At 38.0% G+C, this 13,060-nt stretch overlaps 1 protein-coding gene across 1 annotated transcript; it reads left to right on the top strand.

Moving 5' to 3' along the window:
• Nucleotides 1-222: 222 nt before the first annotated feature.
• Nucleotides 223-1,794, top strand: LOC110097607. The gene has a single exon (XM_020824099.1). It carries the CDS (start codon nucleotides 223-225, stop codon nucleotides 1,792-1,794), a length of 1,572 nt encoding a protein of 523 aa, XP_020679758.1.
• The last annotated feature ends 11,266 nt before the right edge of the window (nucleotides 1,795-13,060 follow it).

Below are 13,060 nucleotides of genomic sequence, written 5' to 3'. Positions count from 1 at the left end.
CCTAGAAAACCTTTTCAATACCCCATTGTGTTTAGGAATGGACCCGGAACAACTAGGGAGGACTTTAGACCCATTGGTAGGCCAAATGAACAATATTAGCCAACAACTTAGGAAAACCAGTCGGATTTAGCTGAGCTTCGTAGGAATACCACCGAGAGATTTGATACACTTGAACGAGCTAGAGACCACCCGACTCCCTACACCCCATCTAAACCACCGTCTATGTATGGGGAAGAAACCTACCCGGATGAGAGGCCACATCAGGCCAATCATCGAGCTCCCGACCATGGACATGATCCACGTCATGATCCTGATTTGGATGAGAGGCATCACCGTGCCAATCATCGTACTACCTACCAAGTCCATGATCCCGATGCACTACTAATGAAGAACATTAAGGTTGACGCTCCTACCTTTGATGGCACCCTCGATCCCCAGCTCTTCCTGGACTGGGTCAAAGGTATGGACAATTTCTTTAAGTGGTATGCCATATCTGAGGCTAGGAAGGTTAGTTTTGCAGCTATGAAACTAACGGGTAGGGCGAGTCAGTTTTGGGCGAACTTAGAGAGTCTTAGAGAAGATAGGAATGAGTACCCTATTGTAGATTGGCTATCCATGAAGCGGGAACTCAAACAAAAGTACTTGTCACCGTCGTACTTCTCTCGACTATTGGATAGGTGGAATAGGCTGACTCAAGGCAATAAACCAGTTAAGGAGTGCATCGCCTCCTTTGATGACTACCTGATTCGATGCAAAGGGGAGACCTCTACCACCCCCGTGCAAATCTTGTCTATGTTTCGAACCGGGTTGCGAGAGGATCTTCGCAATGAGCTGTTTTCCCGGAACGTCACAACCCTGGAGAATGCCTACAGCCTAGTGTTTGACTTAGAGGAGACCCGTTCACAGCACCCGAACCGTTCACATGATTCTAGTCCCTCCTACAGACCTTCTGGTAGTTCTACCCCTCACACCCCCACTGCCCAGCCGACCCCAGGGAGCAACACCCGACCCTCGTCTGGTCCCCCTACTCCCCGTCCTGATGTTAGCAGTAAGCCTCCCACTCCGGATACTCCTCGATCTAACCCAGGGACCAAATCCTTTAGATGTCAGGGGTATGGACATATCGCCTCTCAGTGCTCTAGTCCCTATAAAGTCACGATTATCGAAGAGATCACTGAAGAGGAATTTGAGCCCGAAGCCGATCAGATTCACCAAGTAGACAGCGACGGTGAATTCTTTGAGGAGGATGACAATACTGTTGTCATCCAGTACATCCAGAAAATCGACACTTCTCCCACCTATGAGGTGAGATGTGCTTTTTCACAACCCGTTACCACCGACGACTGGCGTAGGACTACGATCTTTCACACCTACACCAAGATCAAGGATAAGAACTGTAAAGTCGTCGTGGATAGTGGCAGTTGCATAAATGCTTTCTCCTCCAGCATGGTGTCTAAGCTTGGTTTGTCTGCCGTTCCCCACCCCAACCCCTATAAGGTAAATTGGGTCAACAACACTGCCTTGGAGGTAAAGGAACGAAGCGTCATACCCATCTCCTTCGCTGATTATAAGGAGAACGTTTGGTGTGATGTGTTGATCATGAATGTTGGACAAATCCTTCTCGGTCGTCCCTGGCTATTTGACAACGATGTCCACATCTATGATCGTTCAAACAACTGCGTGTTTGAACATAAGGGCAAAAAGATCAAGCTGGACTATCAAAACCAAGAAAGGACTGAACTTGATAATCACTATAGCCCAGACTGCACCTTTTCACATCTTAGTCGATCGTGAGACTCCCACTGAGTCTGACGAACCTGTCCCTCATGAGAGTCAACTCATACCTAGTAGATTTGTTGAGATCCATCCTGATGGTCGTCCTGATTCGTTACCCCCGATAGAGGCATTTCTTATGTTCTAGATCTAGCCCCTGGAGCCTCCCTATCTGATCATATCCTAGTTGGACTCGACTACCATGATTCCGTGACTTGTACCCTTGGCTTAGCTCCTTCTAAACTTGTTGACGGGTTCACACCTAGACCGCCACTAGACCTTATATCCATGTGTTCTAGGTATAGAAATTTTGAGTCTGCATCTTTATTTTCATTTCATATGCATGAACTTCATAAAGACATTGCACAACAAATTGAAAAGAATAATCATGAATACAAATTACATTCAGATTTAAAACGTCGATTTAAAACTTTTGAGGTTGGTGATTTTGTTATGGTGCGGATTCGTCCGGAACGGTTCCTTCCAGGAACAGTTAAGAAATTGCATGCAAAGAGTGCTGGACCTTTCAAGATCCTTAAGAAGATTAACGACAATGCTTATATAGTAGATCTGCCTGCAGATTTCAATATAAATCCCTCCTTTAACATAGAAGACTTAGTGGCATATGAAGGTCCTGATTTTAACCCACAAAATCTACTATCAAAACAGCCTTGTGTGAACCCACCCTGTGAGATCCCAAAGCTACCTCCACTACCAAATATTCTCAAATTTCCTATGGCAAAACAAGTGGAGGCAGTCTTAAGTGATCAGATCATATCCACAAGAGAAGGAGGACAAAGAAGATATTTGATCAGGTGGAAAGGAAAGCCCGAGTCAGAGGATACGTGGCTAGATCGTGAGGAGCTGCAGCAGATTGACCCAGATGCACTTGAGATCTACGAGAGCGCCAGAGATACTTACTCGACGGAGTCGAGTTTTCTCCCACCCCGGGAGAATGATAGGGACAACAGATCATCAGGGATAGTTTATCAGAGATGTGGCTGCCGATCTACGGGCACGATCGAGTCGTTATATTTTTGAGTCATCGATGCATTTTATTTTCATGTATTTTGTTATTTGCTTGTGTGTTTTATTTTTTCCCGTTGTACCCCTCTTATGGGAGTTGTTGTTTGTAAGCCCAAATGGCATTAGTGTCATTTTGTTTAGAGTCATTTGTATGAGGCTATTTAAAGACCCCTTTGTTTTATTTGAGGTTAATGAATGATTATTGAGATTTCTTCCTGCACTTGTGTTTTTGAGAGCCTTGAGAGTTCTTGGAAAGTTTTGGAGAGATCCCTTGGAGAGGGAGATTGGCGCATCACCCACCAACCTTGGAGACGGCCGGGTTCGTGGTTTTCCTTTATTTTGTATTCTCACCTTCCTCTCTTCGAGTCTCCTCACCCTCCTCCACCTTGCCGTCGGTTTCTCCACCACACCCGACCACCTCTCCTCCCAAAACCCACGGTTTTCCCCTTACCCGGAAACCACCACCGTCGTTTCCACAAACCGCCGGCCACCTTGCCCCAAAACCTCTTTTGCCGCCGGCCTAGCCTCAATGCCGCCGGCCACACCCCACTTCCATTCATTTTTGAGTTCCCTAATGAGATTTTCTCTCAGGTTTTGGGCCAGAAAATCTGAAAATCTTTTCAGATTTTGGAAGGATTTGGATTACTTCTTCAGCACACTATGAAGAGAACATCTTAGTCCGTCGACCTTGGATATTCGTCAAGAGTAGTTGCCATCGCGGAGGATCTCCACGTCTCCTTGAGCAAAGATTTTTTCCTTCTTTCACTTGCACTCAAAGTCTTCTAAATCTAAGTTCTCATTTGGTTAGATTGCAATCGCTAAAGCCTACTCTGAATGCTCTTGCCAAGCCTAGTCATTTGTAGGAATTGAGTGTAATCTTCTATGCATCCTACGTCCCGTTGTTAGATTAGGGATTTAATTTGAAGCCTACTGTTTACGTTGTGTGATTTTCTTATTTATTTTGAAAGTTTCAAAGTTCAGAGCATGTAATCTCACTTAAGCAAGTCATTTCCTTATTGGTTTTAAATCTTCGTTGAGAATTGCTAAGTAATTGTTTCCTGGATTTATTCTAATCTAAGAGTTGTGCAGTGCCTAAACGACTACATAATCATCGCATCTAATTAGTCCTGCATCATATTTCCTACTAGATCATTTTTATCTTCTCAACATTTTCATTTCACATCTGCAAAGTAATATGCCGTGTAATCCTAAATATTATGTTTAAAAACATGAAATAAGGCTTGAAAAGCAAGGCCATGTAGCATGTCATCTTTTTTTCATCTCATTTCTATTTCAGTCTTGTTTATATATTTATTTTAAAGAAATTATAAACATGTGTCATAAGTTATGGAGGAATAAAAACAGAACTATTTACTTGTGTTTAATTATTAAAAGAAAGATAAATAGTTTTATTTAATCAGAAAATCTAAAGAGACATTTTATCAAGATTTTAAAAAATTTAAATGCCCTTTTCATTTAAATATATTATAAATACATTCAAAATTGCATACATAAAAAAAATAAAATGCTACTACTAATATCCAATAAATTTAAATACTAATAAATAATGTAAAATTTATGGCAAAGTTTCATAAAGAATTAAAATCAATTTAATCATACATTTCACATATTTTCATCGGGTAAATTATAGGATTATTAGATAATGCCAGAATTACTTTTTACCTACACACAATCCAGCAATTAATTTATAATGATATATAATATAAGTTAATTGTTCATAATATACTATTACATTATTATAACAATAGTTAAAAATAATATCGAATAATACAAGAAATTACTTTCTCGGTTAATTTTATTGATTAGTTGAGAACAAAAAATGGTTCTTCATATAAATATAATGTTTAAATAATATCGTATATATAATCATAAAATCAAATGGTATTGTAATGAACATAATATATAAAACCGAAACTTCTATTCCTATTCAATAACAAGAGAAAAGAATAATATTTCATGACATTACTAATTTGCTATAAGAATTAATATTTTAAAAAGTTGAAGTATTAAAATAATGTTCAAAAAACAAATGTAAAGTATTATAATGGTTTCATCTAAATTTCAATAAACAAGTACAGGGAAAAGGTTCATCCAAACATGTTTTCAGACATGCTTTCTGTTTCTAGAAAAACAAAAAAAGAATAAAACAAGAAAGATGACAAAAATAGCTCAAGATTTTTCACCATGCTGTAAGGTTTCATAGCTCCAAATATAGAAATATCCAGCCTTCATTCTTATCAGTATTTTTTTGCATATGATACTATAGAACAAAATACTTTATCTTATATAGACGAAATGTACCGTCAGCAATTATGCAAGACACTTAACAGTTAACACTGCAATGTTAACAGTTATATACCTGAATAAGAACTGTTACAACGTTCATCTTTAGCATTCTATCAGTTGCATGAAAGCAGTTCGATATCAATCCCAAAGAAATTGCAGAGGACCACTGGTGGTGTTCATGCTCGGAATCAACTAACCAATTGAGAAGGAAGTCTGACGCAGAGCATATAACAGCATAAGATGATGAAGGAACCACCTATACACAAGGAGAAAAAGAAGAAAAAAAAAATGATACAAAAAACGGCATTCTTGTACATTCATCTATGTTGCTTTCTTGATTAAAAAGATAAAAGGTAATGGTCAGATGCAGTTTATCAAAATAATTTTGGCAGGGATATACGAACCCCAGACCAGCTTAAATTTATGTTTGTTACATAGAGGATTTCGTAGTGTTGAAGTTGATATGGAGACACCTCATGCACGATGAGCAAAAGTATCATGCAACTTACCCAATCAAAACAAGAAAGATGCACCCGTTTATGGTGGTAGAGGGTCGTTGGTCATCCTCCGATGACCAGAATACCTCAACCCCATCATCTACGTCGCGTCTGAATCATTTGGATGCAAAAGGTAGATTCTCAATCAATCGTAGTTTCTCTCGGAATTCATATTTCAGGAATTCTCCTTTAATTATTAGAGAAGGTCGAATTGAAGCCAGTCATAAGCTTCTTCCCGATGGTAGCAAAGGGAAAGAGGCAGTTTTAGCGAATTGTTTGGATCATAAGGTTCCTTTATCTATGTTGGATAGTCGCCAAACCGAAGCTCTTTGTTCGGATTTTCTTCCTAAATCAAATGATTTGGAAGCTTCTTCTTCATCTACAGGATTTAATTTGAAGGTGAGCCATTATATTGATAGATGTTATAATTCTGTTGAAGCCTTTGAGAAAGATCCGCCTTCCATTTTGCTGGAATATAAAAATAAATCAGTTTTGGTGGAACCTGATTTTAAACATTCTAATGTGTGGATCAAAACTCCACATATTAAAATAAATTTTAAAGGAATTTTGGAAGAAAATGAGGATATGAATGTCGTAAAACTTGATGTGGAGAAAGAAAGCTCTAATTTTTTAGTTTTGAGAAATTCTTTGGTTGTTAAAATCCTTGGCAAAAACTTGCCTTTTTCCATTTGTAGTCATGAGTTGAGATGACAATGGAGTAAATTTGGTGGGTTTCATATATACTCTCTTGGGTTAGATTGGTTTTTGTGTTCGTTTCATTCATCTAAAGCTATGGAGGAAGTTTTAAATGGGGGTCCTAGGTTTGAGGGTGGTTTCATTGTTGGTATAGATAAATGGACACCCGCTTTTTCTCCCATTTCTGTGGAGGAAATTTCTTCATCTATTCGGATTCGATTGCCTCATTGACCTCTTCATTGTTGGGATGAAGTTAACATTACAAAGATGATATAGGCAAAGGGGGGTTCAAATCAAACCCAAAAAATTTGGTTTTGACTTCCCTTGTGCTTGCTAGCTCATTAATTTTTGTGCTAAAATTTAGCTCATTATGAGATGTTTTTAGTTCATTTATTAGTCATTATTACTTGGAATTGTCTCTTCCTTTCCCCTCTTTCTTCTCCCATGCTTGTCCCTTGGATTTCCAAATATGGCTATTGGGTTCCTGTGTATTGTCTCCTTGGTTCCATGACTGGCTGCTGGTTTCCTTGTGCTGGGAGGAATTCCATGCCTTTGGCTCCTTGGTTCCATGACTGGCTCTTGGGTTCCCTGCTTGGTTCCAATGCCGGACTTCTTTCCCGTGGCTGCTGGGGGGCTTTTCCCGTGGCTTTTGGTGCTCTATTTCCTGTGCAATTTGGGGTCTGCTGTATGGTGGCTGTTGGACTTTCATTTCCCCATTTAATTAAGTATTTGAAGAGTTTTTGGGGGCTGTTTTTGGACAGAATTTGGACAGCTTTATGGGGACTGATTTGGTGGCTGTTTGGGGGCGAATTCCAAGAGTCTTTTGCTGATTTCTGTGCAGTTTTCTACTGCAATTTTTAGGTGTCTTTTGGCTTCTATTTTCAGCTTTTAATTAATGTTTTGGGATGTTTGTATTCCCCTTTCATGCCTATAAATATGAGTTGTTTGTGGATGTTTTAGATATGTTATGTGAATGATTTTTGGAAATGTAAACCTGCGGGCTTTGTTGGAAAAGCATGCGAGCTTTGTCCACTTCTTCTTACCTCCTCTGGAAATCTTGCGAGCTCTTTCCACCCTTCTTCTCGGCTTCTAACCTCTTTCGTCTCTCCACAAGTGACCACCTCACCTGTATCCCTCTTCTAATGGAATGAAGCTTCTTTAGGTGTTTTGTAAGAGTCAAGTTTGTAAGTCTTTCATTTCTTATAAGTAATGTTTGTTTTTGTTTATTTGTCTATTTGTTGCAATTTATATCTTATTTTTGGGTACATTTGTGTCTTTCTTTTATCTATAAAGGTTGTAATTTTCTAGCAAGAATTTGGGGCCCTCTCCCAAATTCTTGCTTATATCATTTGGTATCAGAGCAAGTTAGGAAGTCCTAGGCTTATGAGTCAGGTTGTCAAGAAAAATTTTAGTGAATCATAACAGTTGTTGTGATTCATGTGAGTCTTGTAAGTCTTGTGAGTCTTGAGAGTCTTGTGAGTCTTGAGAGTCTTGTGAGTCTTATGAGTCAAGTGAGTCTTGTGAGTCTTAGTATCATGTTAGTTTTGTTTTGAGTCATGTTATAATTTGAGTCTTGGTAGTCAAATCAAAAGTTAACTCATCGGGAGATGAGTTCTTAAGAAGGGGAGTCTGATGTAGGCAAAGGGGGGGGTCAAATCAAACCCAAAAAAATTTGGTTTTGACTTCCCTTGAGCTTGCTAGCTCATTAATGTTTTGAGCTAAAATTTAGCTCATTATGAGTTGTTTTTAGTTCATTTATTAGTCATTATTACTTAGAATTGTTTCTTCCTTTCCGCCTTTTCTTCTCCCATGCTTGTCCCTTGGATTTCCGAATATGGGTGTTGGGTTCCTGTGCATTGTCTCCTTGGTTCCGTGACTGGCTGCTGGTTTCCTGTTCTGGGAGGAATTCCGTGCCTTTGGCTCCTTGGTTCCGTGACTGGCTGTCCCGTGGCTGCTGGGTGGGCTTTTCCCGTGGCTTTTGGTGCTCTATTTCCAGTGCAGTTTGGAGACTGCTGTATGGTGGCTGTTGGCCTTTCATTTCCCCCATTTAATTAAGTATTTGAAGAGTTTTTGGGGGCTGTTTTTGGACAGAACTTGGAAAGCTTTATGGGGACTGATTTGGTGGTTGTTTGGAGGGGGGAATTCCAAGAGTCTTTTGGTGATTTTTGTGCAGTTTTCTACTGCAGTTTTTAGGTGTCTTTTGGCCTTCTATTTTCAGCTTTTAATTAATGTTTTGGAACTATTTGTATTCCCCTTTCATGCTTATAAACAGGAGTTGTTTGTGGCTGTTTTAGATATGTTATGTGAATGATTTTTGGAAATGTAAACCTACGGGTTTTGATGGAAAAGCTTGCGAGCTTTGTCCACTTCTTCTCACCTCCTCTGAAAATCTTGCGAGCTCTTTGCACTCTTCTTCTCGGCTTCTAACCTCTTTCGTCTCTCCGCAAGTGACCACCTCACCTTATCCCTCTTCTAATGGAATGAAGCTTCTTTAGGTGTTTTGTAAGAGTCAAGTTTGTGAGTCTTTCATTTCTTATAAGTAAAATTTGTTTTTGTTTATTTGTCTATTTGTTGTAATTTGTATCCTATTTTTAGTTACATGTGTGTCTTTCTTTTATCTAGAAGGGTTGTAATTTTCTAGCAAGATCTTGGGGCCCTCTCCCAAATTCTTGCTTACATCAAAAGATTATCTCAAGAATTGGTACTCCATTGCTATTAGATGGTAACATGTTTAAATGGGCTAGAAGCAAGGTTTTAAAAGGCGAAATCGGGAATTGAGGCGTTTTTTCTAAGTGAGGCGAGGCGTAAGTCTCGAGGCGGATCGAGGCGTAAGGCTCAAAACGATCAAAATAAATTAATTAAAAATTTTAAATAATGACAAAAAATAACAAAAATAACAATTATTTGTACTACCAATAATAAAATAACATGAATACAAAAATAAACTAGTCTGCCGGGGGTCCAAAAGGGCGCTGCCCCCTGGCGGGGTTCAATACCGAGCGTACCGAGCATATACCACTCAGTACCGAGCCAGTACCGCTCAGTACCGAGCCAGTACCGCTCAGTACCGAGCATGTACCGCTCAGTACCGAGCATACTGCGTAATTTACATGTAATTTATATTAATTAGGCTAATTATATTAAAATTTAATTAATAATACTAATTATTAAATTAAGTTAAAATAGATAATTAATTCATGCACTAATTAATTTGTTTAATTATTAATATTTTAAATTATATTAACTAAGTTAATCAATAATAACTTAGCTGCGTCTACGGTTTGCCTTTCATCTTCTCTTTTCGTCCTTGTTGTTCGGCTTCGTTGCTTCAGAGGAGGTGTAGAGATTGCACGCGTCGCTTCTTTGGCTCCTTCGTGGTTGTTCGACTTTGCTCCTTCGACGACTTTCCCTTTCCTGTCGGATCGTAAGCTACAACATTTTGATCGGAAGAAACAACGGGAGCTCGCTGACTGTGAAGGTAACTTTCTCGCTTTCGAGGCGCTGCCTCGATGCGCCTCGACGCCTCCATGGAAAAAGGCGTAAGCCTCCATGGAAAAAGGCGTAAGCCTCGCCCGAACGTTCAAGGCTTAAGCCTCAGTTCGCCCGACCTCCGCCTCGATTCGAGGCGCACCTCGAGGCTTCCGCCTCGAACGCCTTTTTAATCGTTGGGTAAAAGAGAATTTGCAAGAGCTTGTGTTCGAACCAAATTGAATACTAAGCTTCTTTGTGGAATTTGGATCGAAGGATTGTGTGGAAATTTTTTTTCAAAAAATTGAATATGAGAATATATCTGTTTTGTGCTTTAAGTGTGGAAGGATTGGAAATAAAGATTCTATGTGTCCTAATATCTCTCCTACAATGAGCAATCCTGCAAAGGAAAGTCCAAAGAAATCAGTTCATAAATTTGAAAATGGTAAAGGGACCTCATATGGTCCATGGATGCATGTTAAATTCAAGAATAAGAAAAGGAGAGAAGTTTTTTTTCAGAATAAACTAGTTGGGGATTTAAATCCTCAAAAACCTGTAGATGTTGTTGAAGTTGAAAGGGTTAACGAAGAAGAATCTGGATTGCTGGAGAGTATTTTGGAAGTAAATGTGCAGGAAGCAGATGCCACATCTAATAAGTTTTTATCAGGTTTGGATGGAAACAATAGGTTTAAAGTGCTATCTCATAAGGAAGATGGAATTGAAGATGTTAATATAGTTGATGTTAACCTGTTAGATGAAGATGCTGGAGCAAATGCCATTGAAGCTGCTTTTATTAAAGAGTTAAGCAAAGGTTGTCATGGAATAAATCAGGATGGAACATTTGTGAATGGTATGGATTCTGATCAGGAATTACCTTCAGACGGAAATGCAATTAGATACAATGGGAAAAAAACTGCAAGAAAATCAATGAGGTTCTGTTTGATTTACAAAAGGTTGCTGGTTCTAAAAATCTCAATAGTAAGGCAAAATTTTGTGGAAATGATTCTGTTTTAATACCAGAAAATGAAATTACGATGGAAAGGAATGTTGCAAGGGTAGAAGCTGATTTCATATTGAATAATGAGGATTCTCCAATTTCAAAAAAGTTGGAGAAGGTGGAGATTTCCATAATTCCGCCTATGGAGGTAAATTTTGAAGATTTCAGAGTTGTTGAAGGTAATCCAACTGTTTCTATTCAGGAAAAATATGGATTTGGGTTCACTCATCACAATCAAGATGTTTCTAGGAGTTCTAAATCTTTGAATTTTGTTAATAGTAATAAGAATACAAGTTTGGTTAGTGTTAAGAAAAACACTAAACAACTTAAATTCTTAGGACCTATTGAGGAAATTCCTAGAAAAAGAAAAGTTGATTGTAATTTCAAAGGAGCAGCTGGGGATTCTTTCCGTGCTTGAAGATGGAGCTTTTGTTCAAGAAGGATATCAGAATTCTGAATATGAATAATGTCCTTTGCATTCGGAAATGGTATATTTCTGTCTCAGATGATGGGAAACCTTTTCCTAAGGATTCAACTGATGCCTACTTGATGGCAGCCGTTTATTTAAGAGATGCCTACTTGAAGCTTGCTTAAGCGTTTCTCTGTTTTAGGATGTTTTGGCTTTCTACTTCTTAGTCAATTTGTGTAGTTTTTTTTATTTTGTTTTAGTTTTATATTTGTTTTATGAAATTAGAGTAACTGTTTATGGGATCGATACTAGTTATTGTTTTTTAACTGGTTGGAAATTCTGGGATGCTAATCAACTTTTTAGGTTGTTTTATTTTTGGTATCCCCTCCACCCCAAGGGTTTTAAAATAATAAGTAGTGGGTCTCATTTCAATTATGATAATTTTATTTTAAAAAACATGCTCTTCAATAAGGTTCCTTTCCTTTTTGGATTAGGAACTATTAGTTTTATTTTATTTCTAATTTGTATTAAGGGTTTCTTTTCTTACTTTTAATGCAATTTGCATTTCTTCCAAAAAAAAAAAAGTTCCCAATAAAAAATATGACTAAGCACAGATGAAGAAATCAATAATAGGACAAAAGAAAAGATAGAAATAAGCAAAAAGCAATCCTCATTTTTTTAACAATGGATAGGCTCTATTGAAATATTTCAAACATTAGAATTTAAAAAGGATATTAATTCTTTTAGGACCTGATGATATTCCAAGAAATCAGAAAATGTTTAGGAGATGGAAATAATTTCTTGGCTTACTAAAATTTGTAATTCTATTTTAAAGAATAAAAAGATGCTAGATCAGTGTATTTTTAAGAATAATGGTTGGTGATGCGCAGGAGTGTGCGAATTATAGAGGAATTAAGTTTGTGTCATACTTTAAAACCATGGGATTGCGTTATGGAGCGTAGGTTGCGGCATGATACTAACGTTTCTCAAAAATAATTTGGATTCATGCTGGGTAGGTCTCCTATGGAGGCCATACATTTATTGAGAGGTTTGATGGAGAAATATAGAGAGAATAAGGAGGATCTACATATGATATTTATTGATTTAGAGAAAGCATATGATGAAGTTCCAAGAGAAGTGCTATGAAGAGTTCTTGAAAAGAAAGGAGTTAATAACGCTTATATTCAAATCATTAAAGATATGTACGAGGAGCTATTTATTGTGTTAAAACACAAGGTGGTTTGACCAAGTATTTTCCTATTTAGGTTGGATTACATCAAGGATCAACTTTAAGTCCATATCTTTTTGCTTTAGTCATGGATGTTCTCACAAGACATTTGCAAGAGGATGTACCTTGGTGTATGCTTTTTGCTGATGATATGCTTCTTATTGATAAGACTAGAGAGGAAGTTGAAGGTAAACATGAATTATGGAGGTCAACCTTAGAGTCTAAAGGTTTTCATATTAGTAGATCTAAAACTGAATATATGGAGTGTAATTTTAGTAGTAATAGACCTAATGAGGGGATTGTGACTATGGGCGATCAAGTCATTAATAAGAGTACACATTTTAGATATCTTGGATCTATTGTTCTGAGTGATAGTGAAATAGATGGGGATATTATCAACAGAATTCAAGTTGGATGGTTTAAGTGGAGGAATACATCAGGCTTGTTGTGCGATAGAAAAGCCCACTCAAATTTAATGGAAAATTCTATAAGAAGGTGGTGAGACCTGCAATGCTTTATGGTGTCGAATGTTGGTCATTAAAAGAGAAGCATAATACTAAGTTAAGTGTTGTAGAGATGAGGATGCTTAGGTGGATGAGTGGCTTTACCCTTACATACGAAATGAGAATATACGTGAAAAGGTTGGAGTAGCTCCAGTG

The sequence above is a fragment of the Dendrobium catenatum genome, unplaced genomic scaffold (assembly GCF_001605985.2).
Source record: "Dendrobium catenatum unplaced genomic scaffold, ASM160598v2 fragScaff_scaffold_1172, whole genome shotgun sequence".
NCBI lineage: Eukaryota > Viridiplantae > Streptophyta > Magnoliopsida > Asparagales > Orchidaceae > Dendrobium > Dendrobium catenatum.
This window is presented reverse-complemented; position numbering and strand designations above follow the sequence as displayed.

Excerpts from the sequence above, each read along its gene's own strand:
- LOC110097607 (XM_020824099.1), top strand. The coding sequence starts at position 223 with ATGTATGGGGAAGAAACCTACCCGGATGAGAGGCCACATCAGGCCAAT.